The 23977-nt window shown below is 53.9% G+C and overlaps 8 protein-coding genes and 1 non-coding gene across 9 annotated transcripts in view; 4 read left to right on the top strand and 5 right to left on the bottom strand.

The window, feature by feature from the left end:
- Positions 1-167, top strand: part of UMAG_15050 (putative protein anchor VAC8) — a gene marked incomplete at both ends in the record, with an annotated part of 2037 nt that extends 1870 nt beyond the window's left edge. Inside the window, one exon of the mRNA XM_011389209.1 lies at positions 36-167. Within this exon, the coding sequence (XP_011387511.1) occupies positions 36-167 (132 nt within the window). The remainder of the gene's footprint in view (positions 1-35) is intronic.
- Positions 168-537: 370 nt separating this feature from the next.
- On the bottom strand, positions 538-1397 carry UMAG_11645 (cytochrome c oxidase subunit VIa; the record flags this gene model as incomplete). The annotated part of the gene is made up of 3 exons (XM_011389145.1): positions 538-740; positions 815-865; positions 1238-1397. 3 exons carry the CDS (start codon positions 1395-1397, stop codon positions 538-540), a joined length of 414 nt encoding a protein of 137 aa, XP_011387447.1.
- A 643-nt stretch (positions 1398-2040) lies between these two features.
- UMAG_01146 (uncharacterized protein) lies at positions 2041-3459 on the bottom strand (the record flags this gene model as incomplete). The annotated part of the gene is made up of 1 exon (XM_011388792.1): positions 2041-3459. One exon carries the CDS (start codon positions 3457-3459, stop codon positions 2041-2043), a length of 1419 nt encoding a protein of 472 aa, XP_011387094.1.
- Positions 3460-7533: 4074 nt separating this feature from the next.
- Positions 7534-8091, bottom strand: UMAG_01145 (uncharacterized protein; the record flags this gene model as incomplete). Its single annotated transcript, XM_011388791.1, has 1 exon — positions 7534-8091. One exon carries the CDS (start codon positions 8089-8091, stop codon positions 7534-7536), a length of 558 nt encoding a protein of 185 aa, XP_011387093.1.
- Positions 8092-8433: 342 nt separating this feature from the next.
- Positions 8434-9513, top strand: UMAG_01144 (uncharacterized protein; the record flags this gene model as incomplete). Its single annotated transcript, XM_011388790.1, has 1 exon — positions 8434-9513. One exon carries the CDS (start codon positions 8434-8436, stop codon positions 9511-9513), a length of 1080 nt encoding a protein of 359 aa, XP_011387092.1.
- Positions 9514-10328: 815 nt separating this feature from the next.
- UMAG_01143 (uncharacterized protein) lies at positions 10329-11771 on the bottom strand (the record flags this gene model as incomplete). The annotated part of the gene is made up of 1 exon (XM_011388789.1): positions 10329-11771. One exon carries the CDS (start codon positions 11769-11771, stop codon positions 10329-10331), a length of 1443 nt encoding a protein of 480 aa, XP_011387091.1.
- Positions 11772-14464: 2693 nt separating this feature from the next.
- Positions 14465-14579, top strand: UMAG_16208. The gene has a single exon (XR_897722.1). It is a non-coding gene; the product is annotated as a 5S ribosomal RNA (ribosomal RNA).
- Positions 14580-14878: 299 nt separating this feature from the next.
- On the bottom strand, positions 14879-15919 carry UMAG_01142 (mitochondrial 37S ribosomal protein mS23; the record flags this gene model as incomplete). Its single annotated transcript, XM_011388788.1, has 1 exon — positions 14879-15919. The coding sequence occupies one exon, from the start codon at positions 15917-15919 to the stop codon at positions 14879-14881; it is 1041 nt and encodes a 346-aa protein (XP_011387090.1).
- A 1275-nt stretch (positions 15920-17194) lies between these two features.
- UMAG_01141 (Diaphanous related Formin) lies at positions 17195-23782 on the top strand (the record flags this gene model as incomplete). The annotated part of the gene is made up of 1 exon (XM_011388787.1): positions 17195-23782. The coding sequence occupies one exon, from the start codon at positions 17195-17197 to the stop codon at positions 23780-23782; it is 6588 nt and encodes a 2195-aa protein (XP_011387089.1).
- Between the last annotated feature and the right edge of the window lie 195 nt (positions 23783-23977).

The following is a 23977-nucleotide window of genomic DNA, read 5'->3' as shown; positions in this document are numbered from 1 at the left end:
TAGCTCGGATCAGCTGCTGCCATTGATCCAGCACTTGGCTTCGCTCTCGGCGGATCAGAGTGCCGAGGAAGACAGGACTGAGGGCAGCGATGACGGTACCGTGCCGAGGGCGAAACAGTTCCCAATTGAGGAGGATTCAGGAGATGATCCTCGAGCCTCAGCAGTAAGCAGCGTTGGTTCGTGCGCCTGGACGCCTTGTTGAGCCAGCCCAAAGGTACAACAAGCTCTGGCGCCATGATTGCGCTTCGCTTGGAAGCAAATATTAGTCACTAGGTGGGTCACTTGCACGCCTCAACTTGGCTCTTGTTTTCGGTCTTTATCGCTTTGGCTTCGTTACTTTTGTTTGATGTTTTCGTTGAGTGTGTCGGGTGTGTCGGGTATGATCTGTAAGGCGAGTGCTGTGGATGTTTGGAGTGAGGTCTCAGACTTGGAATAACATGACGCGCACACAGATGGAGGAGCGGATGGAGGGAATGAGGATGGATTTGGAAGGCACGTGGTTGGGGCTGGAGAGAAATTTGGTACAGGGAGGGAGATTTAAGGGGCCTTCTCGTAGTTGATCATGTGGTTGTGGAAGAAGCTCTTGCTTCCGTCGCCCCAGGGGAACGCCTTTCGGCGGATGTTGTTGTACTCGTAGAAGGTGCGTTCGGGAGGCTGGTTGTCGTTTTCGTGGTACTCGTGCACCATGTGGTCGTAGTGGTGCTTCTCGATGCCGTAGATGTACACGCCCAGGACAATGGCTGGTGAAAACAAGAGTACACACGTGTCAGATACGATCGGTAGGGCCAAGTGAGCAGTCGCCGTTTGCACTTACATCCCGGGATACAGACGTAGAGCGACACTTTGCGCCACAGGTCAGCCGATTCTGTTTGCAAACATGCGCACAGAGCGCGCGAAACAGCGCCGTGAGAAGGTCAGTACGCACTTGGCTTGATAGATGCTTGGCTTGGATTCGCCACTGGTCCAAAGATTGTGGATTTGCTCGTTCCGAGACGCGCGTATTCCAGTTCTCAGAGTCCATCATACCGTTGTCTCTGTTCTTGACCCAGCGTTTACAGACGCACATGCTCTTGCTGTGCTTGTCGCAACCGTATCGCTCGCTAGCCATCTCGAGCAACACGCTCTTGCACCATGAACCATGTGCACTCGCGACCAGACTTGCACGCGTCGTATGCTCGCATGCAAGCCGCGTGCGTGCAGTCTCTGGACCCAACCGTTTGCGTCAGATGATACTCACTTGCAGCGTGCTCCTTGTGATGCATGCGTTCGGCAACAAACTCGTTCTCGCCAGCCGCCGTGGCGAGCCTGCGAACACCCGCAGTGTGCGCGCGAACAGCACCAGCCGACGTGGCTGTCAAGTTACGCCCGAAAATACCAGCTGCGAATCGAGATGCCATCGTGTACAAGTTGCAGTATACAGTGTCTAGATGATGTAGGTAGATAACACGTACAGCGTGTAGAGCGTACAGCCGTGCGATCCATCGTCTCCGCGCCGCTGACCGCACACCAATTCACAATCACCAATTCTCGCTTCCGAACTTCTCATAGACAGCCACCCTAAATTCACATCAAATCCAATTGTGAATCGCCAATCACCAATCGTGATTTTCTGAATACGCTGAACACCCTCCCCAAATCACGAATTATCATATCCATCGTCCACAGCTCGTGCGTGCCGACAAATCCCGCACACGTGACTAGTTCCCTGTTTCACTCCAGTGTTACATGGCTACGGGCTAACACCTTAGTCCACGATCCACGATCCACCATCACGAATCGTCCCTCAAAGCACGAAGGAAAGTCACGAGTTACAGCCCCGTTCGCAGAAACGAGTTGTCACGCACGTGAATAAAAATGATGGCACAAGGGTCAAGGATGACAGCACACTCGGGAAAATACGTATGGACCAGTACAAAGCCCCCGCCAGATATTCACGAGTCACGAGTCCTGACTCGTGACAGTGCTTTTGGAGTGCTTGTTCGTGTATATATTGTACTGCTTCCAATGCTGTCATCTAGTAACTGATACTTTCCACTTGATTCACTCGTCGTCTTCGTCACCACCAGACGCTCCATCGTAATCGCCCATGCCGTCACCTCCTTCGTCATTACGCCTGCGTTGCTTCTTTTTATCGTTTCTAACAGGAATCTTGATACCCTGCGAGGCCAGTTTTCGAGAAAGCGGTGTTGGATCCAACATTCCAGGAAAACGTCGTGGAGAGTAGACGGTGAAAGCGTCCGTGTAGGTTTCTGCGAGTGCGTCAGCGACACCCGTTCCCACACGACCGCTTACTTCGAGATTCACAAACATGAGCTTGATGCGGTAAACACCCTCGGTGCGGACCGAAATATCTTGGAAGACGAAGAATGTGCACCACTTGTCTTGCTCATCCTTGAGCACCGAGGCGCTGGCTACGGCAGCTCCCACTAGATTTCGGGTGTACGATTCTGCTTGGCTCTGCTGCGCAAAATTGCCGCCGCCGCCAAACTGGATCGATGACGATGCGTGAGGTGATCGATCGTAGGGGTTCATTGACGACGAGGACAACGGCAACGCTGCTGCTCCTGTAGATTCGGACGCATGCTGCGGATGAGTGCTGGAGCGATAGCCATCATCGCAAGGACCACCACCGTCAGCAGCAAAGTTGCCCAAACTTGAACCGGATCGATGCCCAAATTCGTCGGTTGCATATCCACCGGCACCGCCATGCTGGATGGGATTAGAGGAAAGCGAAGAGGCATGATGATGCACAAGAATATTTCTTGGTGCAAGCATGAGATCGTCCGGATGACAAAGATCTGTAGCGAGCAGGAAGAGCGACGTGTTGACTTCGCACGGACTGATCTCTTCGCCCGTCGCTTCTTCAGTGATGATTAGTTTGACAATTAGCGTCGGACTGAGCGGACGTCGATCCTTGTCGCCGAAGCCACACATTCGCGCACGACTCGGATGCTGAACCACGACCAGTCGATACCGCCTACCGTTCTCGACGCGCGAGAACCCCTCGAGATTGGGTCTTCCGCTGCTCGCCATTGGTTCGGGTGCGAAGTCGTCGACCAAGCCACGTGTCAGAGGCATGCCCCCATAATGGTGATCTGCTTCTAATGGACGGCTTGACCGTGATGCTGAAGCGCCACCGTACGAGCGCTCTTGCTCTCCGCGAGCCTTCATCAATTCGAGCTCGCGCTGGTAAGACCTCTCCTGCGCTGGCGTCAAAGTGTCACCTCTATGGTAGGAAAATCGGTCCGAGTCGCGCGAGTACAGATCAGGAGCTGAACGCTGACCATGCGAATCCGGGAATCGTTCCTGTGCCGTGTGAGGTCGGTGGGTCTCTTCCACTGCATACCCGTAATCGGGTCGCTCGCGACGCTGTGAAGGAGGCTCAGAAAGTTGCGAACCGCCAACACCGTTGCGACTTGCAAAACTGGTGTCGCGTCCGTCGGTATCGGAACGCGACATTGTGGGTGGGCTTGGAGAATTTGCTGCGAATCTGCTGCAACACACTCTCTGATTGTCAAGTTCGCCGCTTGTTGCCAAGCAGGTTTCCCCTTGCACGCAAAGCCGAGCCCAGTAGATCGAGGCACGGTGTTTTGGGCGGAGATGGGCCAACCAAAGACGAAGCCGAACCCGAACAATGGCGATTTCAGTGGGAGGGAAGCGCGAGCGGGATCGTACTGCATGACAGAATGAAGCGACCAGAACAATGAAGTGCAAGTCGGCACGTCAGTAAGTGAGGCAGTATTACATGACGACACGCCGTGTTCACAAAAGTCGGAACGATTGATCCCACCCTCTAGCAGCAACAACAACTACGTTTGACACCCGCGACTCGCCTCGGCGGAATGTTCCCAGGGTGGGTATAAGCCGCCTGTGCAAGCTCCCAGTCTATTGTTGTAGCGCACGAAAGCGAAGTCGAACCTTGGTCGGCCCTCGATGCGTCCTAAAGTGGCTGGCGGCAATCATCAAACAATGGAGTTTCGGATGAGATATGGAAGCTGTTGAAGACAGTGTGACGACAGACGCACCTCGACCTTCACTGCTGTGGGCTTAGTGATGGTATGTGGGCTCGCATTTCCTGTCGTTGGCTGAGGTGGGTGATGCCAAATGGTCTCTTTTGGTTGATTGGCGAATGGCCGATCAAGCCAGTTGGGCATACTTACTATCGAATGTGTCTGAGGAGAGTCAAGCTAGGGTGAGCCGCCTTGTTGAACTTGCGTCAGTACGTGAAATGTGGCTAACGTGGTTGCTGGAACTAGATAGAGTGAACTTGGTGCTACAACCTGTGTGGCGGAGAGTGCATCAGGTCAGACTACGTCGTTGACTGTTCGAGATCGGAACATGAAGGGCTAGTTGATCGTAATCGAGTAATAGAAAGTAGGGGGTCGAAGTTATACCACAAGTTCCGTGACTACGCCCTGAAGCCCGTAGGAAAAGTGCTGGCGGCAAGGTGCTAAACCTAAAGACGCAGGTGGTGTGATGCAATCGAACCAGGCCTTGCTGGTCGGAAGATCCGATTTGAGGGCCGAGATTCCTGTATTCGAGGTGGTCAAAGTCGAGAATGAAACGGGAGTTGACGTTGTTCCTGGTCAAGCTTGATGGAGTACGTGCAAACAGCGCGAGCTAGGGGACGAGCGAGTGTGCTGCTTTCTGTTTGCCGAGTCGGGAGTGAGAGCAGTCGGAACCAACCCGACAAACAGTTGCAGAGCAAAGCGGAGAAATGCCGGATAAGCGATACGCGATACAACACAGTCAAGTGCTAAATGGAAGTATCAAGATGAGTTTGGCCGGACAGAGAACAAGCATGACAAAGGAAAATGCGGGTAGTCAGACAGAGTCAAGTCAATTCAAGCACGAGACGCATGCGAGGGGATCATCAGCATAAGTTTCGAGGATCTCCCAGCTCGCAGTTCGTTGTGCGAAGCATCCAAGCCACATTTTCAGCTGCTCAGGTACATTGCGCCAAGAGAAAGACGTTTGTGGCAGTGCAACTGATCTGGTGCTCTCGCACGCATCGAGGGAGTCCAATACTCGATGGCAGTGTAAGAGAAGTGCGAAAGGGATCACACGCAGATGGCGGATGTGCGGTCTAGACAGCTTCTTCATGTTTCCGGGTGAATCAATTCGACATGTGTCCTGACTAGAGAAAGGGAAGAAGAGGAGCACGAGCAGCACGAGCACCGCGAGAATCGCGACTTTCTGGTTGTCCGGAGGGTATGTGGCCAGGCACCACTTCGGCAAGAAGCTGGGCACTGGAGCCAGAATTGAGATGAGGCTCGGAAGAGGGGAAATGGCGGGAAGAGTCGCCCATTTGAGTTTTATGCAGGTGTGCTGCTAATGTCGGATAACAACAGCAGCAAAGTTGCTGTCTTTGAGCCCGCTGCATATCCACAGTATCCATCAGAGCATCCATCGCATCGACAAGGATTCTTCTTCAGCACAGATGTCTGGGACAGAGATCGCATTCCCATGTCGAAAATGACCCGGGAAGAGATTCACGATTGACAGCTTTCCGACAGTAATGTTGGTTTTGCTATTTCCAACCTACATTTCGTAATCTTGCATCTTGTTTAAATGATGACAATCAGACTGATACGCCAATCAAGCGAACTCTGCCTTACAGCAAAATTGCAGCTTGGAAAGCACGAAGCCGAATCCTCGCAGATCACGCCAGGCCAAGCGTAAGGGGTGTGGCTGATTGTATCTTGTATGATCTGTCTGAGCTAGAGTTGATCTCATGCGTGAAGGTCGGCAACTTTAAACGCAGTTGTGATTATGGGAAACAGGCAACGGGGTAAGATTGCCAGCGCATCCACCGTCTGGACACTCAGACACCGAGAAAGCTACGGCGGCTCCCTGCCGCTCTGTAGCTACAGTATGTCAGACACCGGCTAAGTCCTAAAAGAGTCCAGACCAAGCTCCAAACGTAAATTACGAATGGTTGTCACTAAATAAGCTTTCTGGTTTGTTTACATTTTTTTTCCTCTTCTCTGCTTTCTTTGAAGCTAGCCTGTCGAGCGTTGTCGAGCGTAGGCTGTGTGACAGATCAAAATCGTCCCAGATCTTTCGCCAAAAGGTTGGTTGCTACAGCAACATTCACGATTGACAAGATTTACGATTTGGTGCCCTTGGGCGTTTGTAATGAATTCGACTCGAGGCAGGAACAGATGCGAAGAGCTAACAGCCTGGCCCACCTGCCTCGTGCCCACAAAAATCCGGAGGCGGTTTCTGTTTCTGAGCTGTGATGAATTTCTTCTACATTCGTGATTGGAGCGACTCAAGACTGTCGGGAGGGCCGGCAGTGCTACCTCGCGCCTAGCACTTCCATTGATGCAGCTACAGATGCATCGAGCGTTTCCTAAGTGCAAGCGAGGGTCGGGAGTCAAACATCGCCAGATTCTTTCGGCGCAAGACCTTGGTCAAGCCCGTTCGCCATTTCACCCCGTGATGGACGCCGCCAACCTTCGTGAATCTGATTATCCTCTGCGAACGGACTTGGAATAGTGTCATTGACTATTTGTCAACCCTCTCTGATTATCAATGTGAAGACATCAAGTAAGCCAGAGTGTCGCGGCGACCCCTTCCGAGGAAACAATCAGATGCATGATCTGGCCAAAGCATGTCAAGGCGAACTTCTGATGCGCCTGTCTGCAATCCGCACAGCTTGCAGTAGCCCTCAAGCTTATGACCTGTATCTGCTCTGACGACTTTTCGGCACCGAGTAAACAGCGAAAGATTGAAGCGCCAACGGGGCGCCAAATCAATATCAGATCTGTCCGGGCCTCCATACAAGATCCGAGCGAGAATCTGTCCAATTTTGGTACCCCGACCGTCGATGTCCTCTTGGTCCTGCCTGGCCATTCTGGGCTCGGCAAACACCATGAATGCTACCTCCCGCGCCAGGTAGGCACAAGCGCAATGTGATCTACTGTACTTTTAACCATAGGTCTCTCTAGTGTCGTCTGAACGTAAGAAACGAAGAACAGCAACGGAAACGGAAACGGAAACGGAAACGGAAACGATCAATGTGGACCATCTGGAAAAACTAAGGATCGTTCACAAATCTGGGAGCGAACACTACTGAAACCAAGGCGTGAGGCGGACACTGACTGCTAGCCAGTACCACGAATCATGCCTTGCCGCCGGCGGCTATCGCGATTCTGGCAGAATAGCGTGGTTACCTGCAACGTGCGGCGGCGACTTTTCCATAATCTTTCAATCGTGAATCACGGTTCGAAATCAATGGCAGCAGAAAGGACAGTCGATCGTATGCTAATCGTGAATCTGAATCTTCTATGGACCATCTTGTGTCAAAATTGCTCGAATTTGCACTCAACCGGATGGCGAAATTTACGCATCAACACAATAGACTTTCTTTGTTTCCTTTTTTATTAAGGATAAGGGATCCCAACGTCAGAGTAAGCGAACCGATTCGTGATTCGTGATTTTTGTTTTGTAGGCAGCGAAACTTGAATTGATGGTTGGGCGTACGAATTTTAACCGAGAGTCCGGAATCCGCCAATTCATTCACGATTCTTACTCGAAGAGACTAAGCTTGAGCCCTGCTTCTGTGTGCCACGTCCGCTGCTCGGCAATGTGGTGCTTGGGCCGCGTGAGAAGTTTTTGCGGCTCCTGAAGAATCCACGCAGAGATGGTTCCGGCCTCCTCGCTAATGTAGCTCCGTTGCACGAGCGGGGCTTCATCTCGGCCAGTAATCAAAATCTCGTCAGACCGAGATGAATTGAACTTGAATCCTGCTTCATCCGCTGTATTCACGATTCCTCTCTGACGCCAGTCACAGCACAGCAACTCACAGGGCGTCACTCTCGACTCAGAATTGAGAACGTGTTTGCGATATCTGCCGGTCAGCCATGAGCAGATTCGAACGCAGATGCGCACCACCGAACCAATTCTGACCGACGACGCAAAAGAAAGCCTTGCGGGAAGCTCAAGCAATCGTGAAACGTGAACAACAAGCACGACTCTATACGTGAGATTTGCAAAACCCGAATACGTACACGTCTGATAGCTCAGAACCACAAAAGACTCGAACATACGCAGTTTTGAGAGCAGAGCTACTTGGATCAAGCTCATGTCGTGACTTTCAAGCTTTGATCCCATGTGGCTCGTTCGAAATTAGCAGCGTCGAAAACAAAAGGGGAATTTTTTCACGAAAAACGTCGCGAGGCAAACCTGAATCGGATCTGGGCAGCATTTGTATCGGAACCCGATGAAATTCAGGGTTCAAGATTGAAATTTAGAGATTCACGATTATTCGTGAATGTATATGAGCTCGCTGCTTTGAAAGTGACGATTCGTGATTCACGATTGCTTCAACCTTTGATTCTCGTCCTCTTGGATAGCAACAGGCACCCGAGCCATTCGATAATCGGAACCAAGAACAGCCTCGCTCGGATATTCTGAGGGTTCTACGGAATGGATGGCACCTACATGGAAACGAGCGGCTCTGGCTCTGCAAGTGCAGTACACCAGGTGCTGCGAGCAGCTTTGAATGCCGACAACATTTCGGATTCACAAGTATCGCAGTACTACCGTGAACGATTGCAGGACCGTCGTATACAGATTACCAATCTCGATCGCGCTCGCCCAAAACCCGGTGGTAGCGATGTCGATGCTCGCATTCTAGCCGAACGCAAGCTTATCAAGCGCAAGAGGAGAGTCAAGAGCGAGCTGTCAGAGCTCAAGAGGCTGCGCATCGCAACAGCTAGATCTGCAAAGACTCGAGCTCTTGCAAACAAACGCGCTCGGTCTCAACAATCCGCGATCCAGCATGAGCAAGAAGGCGATGAGCATGTAACTGCAAGCAAAGAGCTTGTCAAAACCAAACAACGTCTGCTTGCGGATGCCACGAAGCAGCTGAAACGCTTGCAATCCGTACCTCGTCATCGGACGAATCAGGCGAAAAAGATCGATGCGGCTTCGAAAAAGCCGCTCAGTCGCTCACAGCGCAAACGCATGGGACTGGAGCAAGTCGACTCCAACATCAGCTACGAGCTTGTAAAGCCGCTGCATGATATGTGGCGCTCCTACATCCAGCAATTGCTCAATATTGTCGCGATCAACGGCAAGGGCCAGCTCGTGCCAAATACGCAATTCGATGAGAGGAATCTCGCCACCATGTCTTCAGGCACCGTCAGCGCGGTTCAAGCATCGTTGATAAAGGCTGATCTCTGCGGAGCAGAGATCGAGGTGGTTCGTGCTGCCAACCCTTCTCTTGTCTCTCAACACGGTCTCGTGGTCAAAGAGACCGAACATACAATCATCATCGCGATACCACCCAAGGTGTCAAGCGAAAATCGAGAGGCACGATGCAGCGCAACTCGCACCATACCCAAGAAGAACGCTGTGTTTGCGATCAAGGTGCCTCTCGCTTCTACTCAGCATTCGGCGGATCCAGGTCACCTTCGCTTCGAACTTCATGGCAACCACATGATGCATACGCTGCCTTCGAGAGCTACTCGAAAGTACAAGGCACGACCTACCATCGACTTTTGATATGCATCGCCTAGATTGGATTTGTATTCGCCGTATTCACGCAAATCAGGCGCATGCAGCCAAACCACACTACCGTGCAAATCTGTAAAACACTGTATCGTTTTCTCCTTCCGAATACATCCAAGATGCATAGCGTCTAGACAGCAGAACCTCTGGCATCCTCGAACGAGCCGAGAGCGGTGAGATAGGAGTCGTCGACCACGGATCTGCGCGATCTGTCAAGCCGCTTCGACGGATGTTACACAACCCGTTTGCTGACATCATGCCCAGCGCTCGCGCCGTTCACCTCAAACACCTCATTCCCGTCCTCTAGCGTGTCACGCCCCGCTCATAGGAGTGCGGAACGGCAGCCTACTCAAGCTCGATCATCACGCGACCGACTCATAACACCCCGGCGTGGCCCGATCTGATTCCAAGCTAGCCCCGACATCTGTAAAAGACAAGACAGAATGTTGCACATCAAGACCACAAAGAAAACAACACGAAAGATGAGTTAAAAGGATCTCCTTCCTCAAATCCAACCAATGTCACTCTCCTTCGGCTTTTGGGAGAGGGCGGCGGAGAGGAAGGCATCGATTATGAACAACGAGACCGGTGCAAGCAAATATGGGAGTGACAGAACGAGGGGAAGAGCAAAAAAAAAGAGTGGCTAAGAATTGTAGAGCATCGAAGAAGAGAAAGAGAGCAGACAGACAGCGAGCGAGCCACCGCTGTGTCGATACAATGAATGTATGTTGATGCGGCACCTTCCAAAAGTTTCCTCTACGATGATGGTAGAGAAGTCCGAGGTGTGGGGCTGAGCCGTATGGTGAAGCTCAGAGCAAGAGAGCAAAAGCGACAGCCAAAGCGCCAAAGCCGATGGTGGAAGCGCCAGCGATGGAGTGGGTGGCACCCGAACTCGACTGACTCTTGGAGGAGGAATTCGTGGTGCTAGAAGTGCTGCCAGAGCTGATAGAGGAGCTGGAAGAACCGGTAGCAGCGGATGCTGCAGATGAACCACGCGTTCTGGTCGCAGCTGCACTTGCCGAGGACGAAGCGCCAGCGCTAGCGCCACTACCATCAAGATTGGCAAAGGCGCTCGTGTCAGGAGCCCTCCTGCTGCCACGTGGAGCATCCGAGTGGACCACCTTGATAGGATCACGAGTGGGCAAGATGCTGTCGACGCGTTCCTTTCGTGAGGTGAGGTTCCACTGGTTCTGGTAGTAAGGCAACCCCTGGAGTTCGGGCACGGCACCAGCAATCCAATTGTTTTGAACGAGGGCCTGGTGATACTCCTTGAAGGCGTCGATGGCCTGGTCGGTGGTCTCGTGTTCAAGCGAGATGAAGCCGGTACGGTTGGTGGTTTGGGCCCAGCTGGTCATCTCACGGATGACGCCCTGCTTGGTGGCGCCGACGCCGGTGGTGCAGGTCTGGAGCTGAGCGGTGCCGGTGCCCTGACGCAGACACCAATCGTCGGCATCCTTGTTCCACATTACGGTCTGCAGACCGAGCACCTCGGTGGCGATCGCACGAACGCGGGCATCGACGTCACCCTCAGGAGGACGCCAGTACATAGGGACGGAACCGGTCAGATCGTAGATGATCTGCATGGTCCAGCCGAGATCGCCGAGAATCTCGAGATCCGTCTTGCCCGTCTGAAGAGTGTGCGACCAGGTGTGAACACCAAGGTGCATGGGAGGATCAGCCTTGACGTAAAGATCCATCGCGTCGGGGTTCCATACAATGGCACTGCCGATGAGGAAGTGGGTAGCAGTCTGCTTCTGCGCCTGGAGATAGTCGATGAGGCTGTGCGACTGAGGAGTGGGGCCGTCGTCAAAGGTGATCGAGACATAGTTATCGGGAGCCAGCCAGATATCACCTGTATCACACTTCTGCACAGTCCAAGAGCAGACGTTGGTCATGTCGGTGCCGGCAGGGTAGACGGTGGCACGCGTGTTGGGGTCGGTGATGGATCGGGGGATGTTGGGGATCAAACCGGCATTCTTCTTTTGGTTGTAGCGGTCGATCCAAGCCTGGGGCAGCGAGCTGGCGGGAGGCGGGTCAGCACCGGCAGGAGGGTAAGGCATGCCGTTTTTGGAAGTGGTGGAGAGCTGACGCTTGGTGATTCCGTGGTGCTCAGAGGCACGCTTGTGGAACAGGTGACCGGCAGGGTGTTCCGAAGGGTCGACAAGGCCTCGCTCGTGGCGTCCAGCGGCGGAGACCAGAGGAGCGGCCAAAACCACAGCGCCGATGGTGGCGGCGGAGACGGAGAGACGCATGATATGAAAAGTCGATGAGGGGCGAAATCACAGAGACTGAGCGTAAAGGGGGAACGAAGGTTGAGAAGAACCACGACGCCCGAAACGCAATGTTTATAAAGAGACCGACGACAAGAAGCAGTAAAGACTGTGTATATGGCAGACGATCCTAAGTCGACTGCCAAAGAGGGACTTGTGAGACGAGAACGGTGTTGGTGGAGGAAGGGAGAGTGAAAGGAGGCGGAGAAAGATAGACGAAGGGAAGGCCAGATGGATGGAGGAAGAGAGACAGGACAGCAAGGCAAGCAGGTCAAGCAGGGAGGTAGGTTGATTGGGTCAAAGAGGCCTCGCTAGAATACAAGCTGGGAAGGGCAAAAGAGGAGGCAAAGCGAGACAATCGCATTCAAGACGCCGGAATCCCTATGAGTGTCTTGAGTTGGCTGGTTGGATTGCTAGCGTAGTATGAGCAGCTGACGTTGGCAGGTCCCACCCGCTGGCTTGGTTAGGGGGTTTGTTGTTGCCAATGATGCAAGTGCTGGTGCTGGTGCGGAGAATCGATGGACGGCGAGGGCCTTTCATCTGCAGAAGGTGCACGAGCAGAGTCACGAGTGTTGCACCTTGGTGCTTGACGCTCCAGATGCAAGCCGAGCTGCAAACATGAATCGACAGCGACAAGCTAAGTTATCAGCCAGCCTCCTCGCGACACCAGGCCACGCCCACATCTGACAACAGGACATTTCATCTGCCTCTGAAAGAGCACAAACGAGCGACGATCGTTGTTTGTGTTGTCTCGTTGCTCTGAACAAGGTGTCGACTTGTGTACCACACCAAGACAATCGAAATAGGAGAACGGGGCAGAAGAAGACAGGCGGAGCAGGCGAGACAGCCGCGAGCGAACCTCGAAACGGGCTGCCAAGACAAACTTCGGACACATCGTCGAGATACCGCAGGCAGCGTGCATCAGTGGATGCGAAGTAGCTGGCAAGCGAGCACAAGGTATGAACATCTGAGGCAAACCAAGACTCACGACTGGCATGAAGGTGTGCCAAGACCTTCTTCAGAACGCTAGTCCACCTGCGCTTGCATTGAGACGCCCAAAATCGAGGAGCGACACAGCGTTCACGAGTCGGTGAATGCGTGTCGGCTGCGGTTCATTATTTGATGAATTCACGCACGACGATTCGCGATTCGCGATTCACGATTGTGATCTGCTGTTGCTGAGTGTTGCGTGCTGCGTGCTGCATGCTGCATGCTGTGCTGTGCTGTGCTGTGCTGGCATTCACGATTCGTGATTCGGGTTTTTACTACTGTTTCCGTGGCAGATGCAACCCACGACTGTGACTGCTGCGGTCGCCACTTTTTCCCGTCATCAAGACTCACGACTGTGAGGGCATTCACTTGACAAAGCAGAAGGACAGTGGGTCGCACATTGTGCAGTACGGTACATCACAATGCACCTTGAACAAGAGGCGCCATGCAACGAACGAGCCTATGACATGCAAGTGTCCCCATTCGAGCGGGAACTGGCTGGCTGGCTAGCTGGCTGCGAGATCGGACCGAGCGCTACGAAACCCCGGCGGTGTGGTTCACAACCTTGGCGATAGAAAATCAAACGACGCAGATCCGTTCGAAAGCTTGGCAAAACACCCACTGAGACCAACACCGAGCACTCACGACTCACGATTAACCACTCGCTCGTCTCTGTCTATCGCCGAGCCCAACGGAATTCCGCTTCACTATGCAAGTCTGAGTGTTTCTTGCCCTGTGTCGTCCAATCCAAGCCATTCGGCATTTTTTCCGCAGTGCCGACTATGCTGCGTTGGTCATCTGAGCATCATTTTATGAACTCGCACATCTCACATCATGTCGACCGCCCCGTGCTCTCATCCCCAGTCCGGGATCCTTTTCAGACCTCGATTTGATAGCTTAGGCCCTCGATTTGGTGGACTTGCCAGGCTTGCATCCGAGCTTGGATCCATTTGACGGGCCTCGCACATTGCATTAGGGCAGCCCACACTTTGTCCGCCACAAGAACCTGGCATGCTGACGAGTGTCACAAAGTGAGCCATCCCTTCGCTTGTACATCGGGAGCAGCTTGGTTTCCCAGTCGATGACTACTCTGCGTCGAGTCGATATCCTTGCTGCATAGTGTTGTAGTGTTTGTCATTCAGGATCGACCAGACACGGATCGCGTCGCTCTCCTTAGTCTCACAGCGAGGTAAGGTGGACCGTGGACATGCGCAACCTGGAGAAATTCATCGTACGCCAAGCCCCGATCTTTCGAGTGTTGTGCTGATCACTCTCGTGACAGTTCGAGATCTTCGATTTAACCGTACAGCACATTGCCCCTCACTTTGGCCTACCTACCTTGCGCCTGTATCTTCGATTCTTGCTTGACTCCCGCCCGCATATCTAGGCTTTTTTTGGTTTTTTTTTTGGTTTGGGGGGCTTGGATCCGTGTATGAATTTTGAACGAAATAATAATAATAATAATAATAATAATAATAATAATAATAATAATAATAATAATAATAATAATAATAATAATAATAATAATAATAATAATAATAATAATAATAAAATAAAAAGGTTGGAGATCTTCACTTTGTCGATTCATGTTCACATTCATTCAACACGTTACCAGCTGTCAATCGCTGGCACGAGAAAAGGGTATCGATGTGATATAGTTGCTACATTGCCCCATCAATATATCTGCGGCCATAGAGACTTGAAAATACCGCATCCCGTTCGATCTGCGCAGTCAAGCAAGTCGTCGCCTAGTCAGTACTGCGGTGGGGGACCACGCGGGAATCCTAGGTGCTGCAGTTGCTTTTGTTTTTTGAACCACCATTTTTTTGCGTCTTTTTCTGCAACAAATGATAAGCTCGCAGACATCAGTCCCTCTCTGACTCAGTCCGTCAGCCTTTCCTGTCTGTGTGTTCTCTTTTTGAATGTCAATCTCATGACTGTGAATCTCCAAGTACATGGCAAGGTCAAGATCGTACACACCCTATCTGTCTCGTACAAAGATGTCGTTATTCAGAATCACGCGCGACAAATTTGCACATAGTAGGGAATGGAAAGGAACAGTATATATTGCAATGTCGACATCTAACACGCTCAACAGACTAGCCCTTCAACAGAGACTGTGGCTCGGTCGAGGTAGCTTCTGTCGGTTGTATGGCGGATTTGGCGAGACCGAGAAAGTCGTCTGCATCTTCAGCCGTCGGTACGGGGCTGCTGCTGTTGCCAAAGGGCGCTGATGGCTGGCTAGGGGCAAGCTGAGCCCCGCTTCCCAGTCGCTCTGCGCTGATCTTGCCGTCCCTAAAGGCCTTTGCTGCTTCAAGGTATGCATCACCTGAAGTAAAAGTCTCATCGGTGCGCTTCACTCGTACCGCCTTGGTCTGCTGCACCACATTCGCGGCATTAGCGCCATCAACCCCTGCCGTGCCTCCAGCAGCCCATGCAGCCCAGGATGCAAGCGCCTTTTCCTCCTTTTCGAATCCTCGTTGCGTCTCGGTCTTGCCCAGATCAGCACCGTAGTACTTTGCTTCCAAGATGGCGTATCGCGTAGCGTGCTCGTGCTCGGCCTTGAGACCGTGGTAGGACGATAGAGTGTTATGGTATGCTTGCGAGAGCGAGAGACCGCCCTGTCGGTGTGCTGCAAGCGTGCAGGCAACAAAGTCTTCCACGCTGGGATTGCGGCCGTACGAACGCAGACGCTTAGGGTCGCCATGCACGCGCGTCTCGCCGCCCACCTGCTCGCTCATCTCGACGAGCGTCTTGGGTCGGTAGGCTTCCCATGGGTGATCGCGGAAGAACTGTTGTCGAATTCTGTCCTCTTCGTAAACGATGGGCTTTGGTGTGAGCTTGGGTGTTAACGTTCGCGATTTCTTCTTCGAGTTGGTCGTATCGCGGCCGTGCGTCGCGGGAGCAGCGCCGTCAGCAGATGCGGAAGATGGACCAGCATTGGCTAGGCTGGTCTGCGACGAGGCACGCAGACGAACGGGAAGATCCTCATCCGGACGACTGACGGGATGGCGAGCTGGCAAAGTGACGGGAGGGTGGTTGTTCACCGCCTCGAACCACGCCGGAGGCCGTTTGAGGAAGCCTGCTTCGAGCAGCCTCGAGACGGTCTGCGGCACTTGCGATGGGATTCGTCGTGGCATTGATGTGCTGATGTGAATGCTGTGTTGAACACTGTGCGAGGCAAGTGGAGAGGGTTGACCAGGTAGAAGACGATGCCGATGCACAAAAACGTTGCAAGAGATTGTGCAAAAAGCGCTTTCCTGTTCCTTGCTGACCTTTCTTCTCGAGACAGCCAAGCCTCACGTGATGGGTGGCCTTTTCCGAAAAGCAATCACGAATCGTACGGGAAAGCAACTCTACGCGTGAAGAACGCGGGCACATGAGACAGGGGCTAAACAGCAAAATACAAAACACGTCAAATATTCCTCCACGCTCCACGCTCCACGCTCAACGCTAGACGCTCAACGCTCTTTGCTGCCTTTTGATTGTTTGGCGGCTGTACAACTGTGTCACCACGGCGGGAGTGGAGGTTTGACGCTGCTTAGGAGCACTTTCACAATCTAGGCCTAGGCCCTCCCTTCTCTTGTACCCTATCTGCCAAGTTAAGGAGCAGGCTGTCAGTGCAAATCATGATGCTGCAATCCGCCAGACAGGAGAGCCGAGTGGAGCATGTACGGAAAGGCGCACACGAAGCGGTTCGATCTTACATAGATCTGTCCAACGACGGATGAGTGGAAAGCACGCTGCGGCGGAAATTCATCGTGATAAGTTATGGAGAGATCCTAACACACCCACTCACGACTCTCGCTTTCCCATCACGAATTCAAGCCGACATGGATACAATTGACTACTCCTCTCGACAGCCTTGAGTTTCAACGAGTTGCCAACTCTGGACTGAGCGTACAATGTCGCACTGCGCTACTGAGAGCAAAGGGACACGTCACAGTCTTATTCGTGATTGACTTGAGAGCCTGCTGGTTTTGAACGGCAGAAAGAGGCCGGCCAGTAGACTCACAGACTCGTACAAACGTGAAATTTAGTCATGAGTCGGTGAGCCCAAAAAAAGTGCATGTCTCGGCTGATCGACGGTGACACTTGGCAATTCCAGACTCTCCACACTTGAACGTTGCAACACCATCATCTCGACACAATTCACGATTAGTTGCGGCATACCATAGTTCAACTGTCATTGTCGGATTCCATTCTCGCCACCAACAGTATTTGTATCGACTTTACCCCCATCGTCCCTGGCAATGCCTGCTCAACCTTTGTGAGGAGATGCTCCTCAAGCATCTCCCGCTCATCCAGCATAGATCATAGCACACGCCACAATACGAACCTGACCTTGGCCAACTCACTCAGCAAGCCACTCTAGTGCAGTGATAGTGCAGTGCTAGCGCAGTCCAACACTCACAATGACAGGACGCGAGCTCCTGCAGGTCCTCTTACCGGGCAACGCCGCCATCCTCTCCGCATCCGTTGCTTCGTCTGCCTCCACCTCGATCCAGGATCTGATCGTTGCACTCCTGACAGATCTCACCAACGAAAAGCACCTCGCAGCAACCTTTGGATCTCATTTTCAGCCATGGTCATCGGCCACCTCCCATGACTTCGAGAGCTCTCCCAAGTGGCTCGTCGATCACCACGGTCAGCTCTGGGGCATTCAAGCTGTACAAGTATCCGAGCCCAACTACGAATGGAACGAGCAGCAGCTTAAAGCGATTGACGACGGCTTGGTACCTCTACAAACCGGTGTCTTTGGCTTCCTCCGTAGCATTGCACGTGGTGCGGACCATGCAGAGAATGACGTCCAGTCGCAACCGACCCTAGATCTATCTTCGTCCACTACCTTCTCCGACTTCCTCCTGTCTTCACATTTGCATTCGCCTCGTCTCCGACTCGTCTGCGGTGCTCCAGGATTGAGAGTTCGTCTCCGCTTTGGTCACATTCCAGAGATCTACGATGGCTGGGATCACAGGACCTTGTTCCTGCCCGCTGATCCCACAACGCCCGGTGCGTCTGGTATCGGCTCCACCGTCGCAGACGCAGTCGAAGCCATCTGCGAAGAGTTTGGCATTCGAAGAGTCGTACTCCAAGGCAGTAAATCCGCCCGCGTCGTCTATGCTCTCGCACCACTCCCTTCAACACCCGCATCTGCGCCAGCTCCCATGCCGCCGCCCTCTCCATTACCAGATACAGCGTTTCTACCTCAAATTTTGCGCAGCATCGACACACCAAATCCCAGCCTCATGTTCACCATCAGCGCAAGTTGGCTAAGCAAACTCGGAACCGTTGCGCAGGGATTTTCCAAACACGCTCGTAGACAAGGATCCAACGGACTAACACCGGGCTTACCTACAACCTCGGGGCCTGGGCAGCCTACTCAGTCCAGCTCGCCAATCAAACAGACGGGAGCTAAGACGGGTATGCTTGGTTTGTGGGGCTCCGCAAGTGTAAGCAAGGCTACGGCAGCTCTTCTTCCATCGACTTTTTTGCCGGCTGCTAAGGATGCCTCCCCTTCGACTGGCGATGCTGATCTCGATGCCCTATCCATGGAGCTCACATCCGCACGCTTATCCGCCGAGGACGAGGATGACGAAGAAGCAGGAGGCACGCTCAAGGGAAGCAAACCGCCCACACCGGCTCAGCACATTGTCTCATTGCCTGGGTACACGCAACAGGACGATCCATCATCAGAAGTTGCCGAATCATCTGTCGACACCGCCGTCAACATTCCCAAGGGTCGCCGTCATCAGCCCCCATCGGCTACCGCGCGACTCAGCCGAATGTTTGAAGGCTGGATTGGAGGCAGCGCTGAGCCGTCTTCCCCGACGCGCGACAACAATGGTGCTGCCGACTTGCCCGAGACGCCAACAAACTCACACGCTCGTCGCGTTCCCGTTACCGTCGGTAGAAGCGGCAAAACCTTCAGCGTTAGCGGTCCGCTCGAACTCGAGTCCGACAGCAGTAGTGTCTCACGCTCGCCCTCCATCGCCTCCCTTCATCAGCTTTCTCCCGCACCAGATAACATTGATAACCCGGAAGAGATCGCAGTGAGGTTTGAAAAGCTTATGCAGGATCTTGGCATCAAGGGCACGAGCCGCACCGCCATGCTGGCCCTTCCGGACGACCGCAAGCGCTTCCTCATCAGCCAAAATGAAGCAGCAAGGGCGTCGACGCCGTCCAAGTCGCGCATACCTTCTCAAGCCGACAAGCCAGGCTCACCAACGCCCAGTACTGGCTCCGAAACCATGGCCCGTAGTTCTGTCATCCCTACAGGATGGTCCAACCGCTTCAGCATCTCAAGCATAGCAACGTGGGCAACAAGCGACTCACAAGGCTCTGGAGCAGGTTCCACAAAGGACGGCGATGGTGGCGCAAGTCCTTGCGCTAGCCTTTTGGCGGACGCATCCGGCGGTAGCACGCGACCTACCACAATCATGTCCGAATGCGGCTCGCTCGGATCAATTGACTCCAAAGTGCAAACCAATGGCGACCACACCAACACTGTCCGCGCCCATCATACTGGCAGCAGCGCCGGTGCGACCGCGAGTCTGTGGAGCAGCTGGTGGGGCGGAGGCAGCGTAATCGCAGGCGGCAGCGGAAACCCTGGCCAGGACAGCGGCGACGAAAAAAATGCAGCGATGGGTCACGTCACCCAACTCAAGGACGGTAAACTCAGCCGCAAAGATCTCTATAAGCACTTGCTCTCACTACGCGTGACGCTTAGCAGCGCAAAGCTCTCATGGATCGACAGCTTTCTCCATTGCGACGGATTGGGCGCCTTGGAGCTTCTCATGCAGCAAGAGACAGACGGCATTGTCGGCGCACTCGGCAGCAACCGATCTAAGCAGCTTGAACGCAAAGATATGTCGGATGCCATCCTGCTAGAGGCGATCAAGTGTCTGCGGACACTCATGAACATCGAGCTCGGCTTCGAAAAGGTGTTGGAGCAACCCTACTTGGTCAACTACATCGCCTTTGCCCTCCGTTCTCCTTCCTACAAGTTGCGGCTTCAGGTCGCCGATGTGCTTGCTGCTTTGTGCGTGCTCTCGCTCGATGACGGCCATCGCATGGTTTGCGGCGCTCTTTCGGAACTCAAGATTGTGACTGGCGAACGCTTCCGATTCGCGTTCCTGGTGGAGGATCTCAAGCCAGATGCTTCGAGCAGCTCTTCTAGTGATGCTTGGGATGCATCGGCCGATCTCAATGATGCCGACACTAACGAATCCATCGAGTGGGAGTACAAGGCAGCAGCGATGGTGCTTATCAATGCCATCACCAACAGCCCAGAGGACCTGGAGGAGAGAGTCGCGCTTCGTGACGAATTCGCCCGCCGAGGTCTCAACGAAGTGCTCGTGTCGCTCCGCTACGTCGATCCACCCGAAAGCTTAGCGACGCAGATCCAAGTGTATGTCGAGGAAAAGCAAGAGGACCAAGACGAATTGCACGACCGTGCTCTGCACGTATCCGACCGCGAGCGTGGCGGCGATGCCGTGTCGGATCTGGGCGAAGCCGGAGACTTACTCCGATCCGCGCAGGACGCACATGAAGACCTATACCCGGTCATGATCTCGATCTTACGACACACCTCGAGCATCCTCGATCGCGACATCGATCATCAATTCAAAACTGACCTCCTCTTTGTCGTGGACAAGTACGTCGAGCAGTCGGTCCACGTCGCCGATTTCGATGAGGGATGGAGGATCTTCATGCGCTCTTACCTCGCTAATATTCAGCATTTGGTCGGCAAGCAAGCCATGATCAAGGCCAACAGGATGAGCGACACGAGCACAGTTCCAAGCAGCTTTATCGAGGAGCTCGAGGGACTGCGTGCCAAAGTGGAGGAGCTTAGCGATGATAAGGCCAAGTTGAGCACCAAGCTCAACGAGCAAACCGCCGAGGTGATCACGCTTCGGAGTTTGCCGGGTGCCGCTGCGCTTCGTAAGGACACGATCGACGACGAGCTCGCTCCCCCGGGAACGCCGTCGACGCTGCCAAAGCGAGGCGATAAAGAAAGCTTTGCTGGTGTCATTCAGCGACTTGTAGCGAAAGAAAAGCAGGTCATCGAGTTGCAAGCGGAGCTGGACCGTCTCTCTTCCGCTGCGCGCCCTGATGAGCGCACAGATGGTGACGATCGAGCCAAGAAGGATCGCTTGGAGCGCAACCGACAATGGACTAATCTCATGGATGAGATTGCGCGTCACAAGGAGCAGCTCGCAAGTGTCGAAGCAAATGTTGAGGCCAAGGAGAGAGAAATCAAATACCTCAAACGCGCACTCGAGACGGTCTACGGCCGTTTCCAGAACGGCATTGCACAGGCTCAGGAAGAAGCCGAGGCAAAGGACAAGGAGCAAGAAGCTGCCAAGGGCGCTGCCTCTATCGAAAACCCGGAGCTAGAGGCAGATATGATGGCACGTCGAACAATCGAGACGCTCAGCAAGAAAGACGCCGAGATCTCGGAGCTACGTACCGATATTGCCAAGTTGCAGGAGAAGGCACTCCAGTCGATGGAAGCAGCCAAGTCGAGCGAGCACACCGAGGCTCTGCAGAGCCAATTGGGCGAGAAGGACAAGCAGATCACCAAGCTCAAGAGCGAAATGGCCAAATTACAGGCGCTTCTGCTTCAGCTCCAGATTCAGCCCGCCGGGTTGGGCGATGGAGCTGTACGCGCTGCACCGGTGCATCGTCAAGCCCCGAGGCCGCCCGGTGCGCCTGTCGTTTCAGCTGCAGATGGCGCTTTCAGGACTGCGCCGCTACCTCCTCCAAAATCTGCCGCAAGTGCGGCTCCCATGATCTCTGCTGCTTCTCCATCTTCACCACCGCCACCGCCGCCACCACCGCCACCGCCGCCCGGACCTGCCGCTGTTGGACTTGTTCCCCATCTCTTGGCTAGTGCGAGCATCGGTGGACCACCACCTCCTCCGCCACCGCCGCCACTTGCTCCAGGTTTTCCACCAGCAACAGCGTCTAATGATACAGGAGGTCTGCTTCCGCCGCCGCCACCACCACCACCTCCGCCGTCTCTGCAAGCAGGCATGCTCGGTGGACCACCGCCGCCACTACCTCCTCCTCCACCGCCTGGCGGTCTTGCGATTGGGATCCCACCACCACCACCTCCCCCATCTCTGTCTGCTGGGCCAGCTCCACCGCCACCGCCTCCGCTCAGTGGGCCGACCGCGCCCAAGCCACCGGCGCTACCTCTCATCCCCAAGAAGAAGCGAAAGGCGCTCTTCTGGAACAAACTTCCGGCACACTCGCTCGCGAGCACGGTCTGGAGTGACCTTCCCCCAGCCACCGTCGATGTGATTGGCGAAATCGACCGCATCGATGAGCTGTTCGCTGTGGGAAGCAAGCCAATCGCTGCCATTCCTGAAACCAAGCAGACTGGCCGAAAAGCAAACCCAACCACGCTACTCGATCTGACCCGGGCGCAAAACGTCTCGATTGTGTTGACTCGCATCAAGCTACCCTTCCCCGAGCTGCGCACCGCTCTTCTGCAGTGCGACGAGTCCAAGCTCAGCCTCGACAATCTCAAATCGATCAGATCGTGTCTCCCAACAGCGGAGGAGCTTTCGCTCGTCCGCGATTATGATGGCGATATTTCTGCGCTGAGCAAAGCGGATCAGTTCTTCCACGAGGTACTCGGCATTCCGCGTTTGGCGGAACGCTTGGGGTGCATGATCTACATGCGCAAATTTGAACTCGAACTGGAAGAGTTGAAACCCGATCTACGCATCCTCAAGCATGCGGTGGATGAGATCAACGCCAGCAGCAAGTTCAAGGCGGTGCTGGGCACGGTGTTGACGGTAGGCAATGTGTTGAATGCAGCGACGTTCAGGGGTGAAGCTGCTGGATTCCAGTTGAGCGATCTGCTCAAGTTGAAGGAAACAAAGCCTTCACAGCCGACGCCTTCAACGCCGACGTTGCTGCACTATCTGGTTCGGGTGCTGAACAAAACGGACAAGACGCTGGTTGGCTTTCTCGATGATTGCTCGCATGTCGAAGCTGCGGCTCGACTGTCAACCACATTGATCATGCAGTCCGTCACGAGCCTGATCTCGGCCCATGCGACGGTGAAGGAGGAGATGTCGACACTGCAACGCATCAGTATATCGTCGCAAAGTGATCGATTTGTTGACGTGACAGCTGAATTCGTCAAACAGACGACTCCGCAGATCAAAGCATTGCAGCTGGCGGGCACGACGGTTCAAGAGAGTTTGGCGAAACTGCTGGTCTACTTTGGAGAGGATCCGAGTCAGACCAAGCCGGAAGACTTCTTTGGGCTTGTCAGCAGTTTTGGTCAGGCACTCATGCGGGCAGAAGAAGACACTTTGCAGGCGGATAGGAAGGCCGAGTTGGAGGAGCAGAAGAAGGCCAAGCAGGTCAAGCGCAAGTTTGGATTGAGTATTCCGCAATTCGGACCTGAGGTCAGGGGTCCGCTCGCACTCGGCGCAAGGTCGGAATCGACGGGCGGAAGGGAGGACGAGGACAAGTTGGAGGAAGATGTCACGCCCACAAGCTCACGCTTCCATACTTGTGCATCGAACGAGAGTAGCAGTGGGACGCTGAAAGTGGATCAGCCAGAGGTCGATCTGAATAGGCGATCCTACCGTGGACGAGGTCAGCTAGACGAAGCGATCAAAGAGCTGCGTGCAGGTGCAGCAGGTCGAAAGCTCGCCAACGTATTTGCTGGCCGAGATTCCTCGCCGAGCCCAAAAGCTTGTTCGAGGATCTTCACGCGCGCGCCGGCTCCTGCTGTTACACTGGAGGCGCAAGAAGAAGCTGGCGTGGCAGCAGCCGCAACGATCGGGCGCACGCGATTTGCCTCATCCACCCTCCGAGGCGCAGCAAGAGAGTCGATCTACGCAAACGGAACCCTGTCTGGTGCGCCAACCGGCACGTTGAGCGGCAGGAAGAGTCTCAGGGTCAAGCAAAGTCAGAGCCGAAGACCGCTTTCCAGGGTTTTCATCACTGGCGATCCTGTCGTGCGCGATGAGTAGCTGTACGATCTCGAATGACTGACGACACAATTTCACCATGTTCTGGTGACCAAGTTCCCGGTGCGCATGCTGAGGAAGAGTATGTGCGCGAGTGCAAGGCGTGATCTCACACATCAACAAAGTGCAACGTGAACGTGCACGCACGCGATCAAACGCCAAAGCCGGATCGATGGTCGCAATCACGACTGTATGATG

Source organism: Mycosarcoma maydis, chromosome 2 (assembly GCF_000328475.2).
Source record: "Mycosarcoma maydis chromosome 2, whole genome shotgun sequence".
NCBI lineage: Eukaryota > Fungi > Basidiomycota > Ustilaginomycetes > Ustilaginales > Mycosarcoma > Mycosarcoma maydis.
The sequence above is the reverse complement of the archived record's forward strand: the minus strand, read 5'-3'. Positions and strand labels throughout refer to the sequence as shown.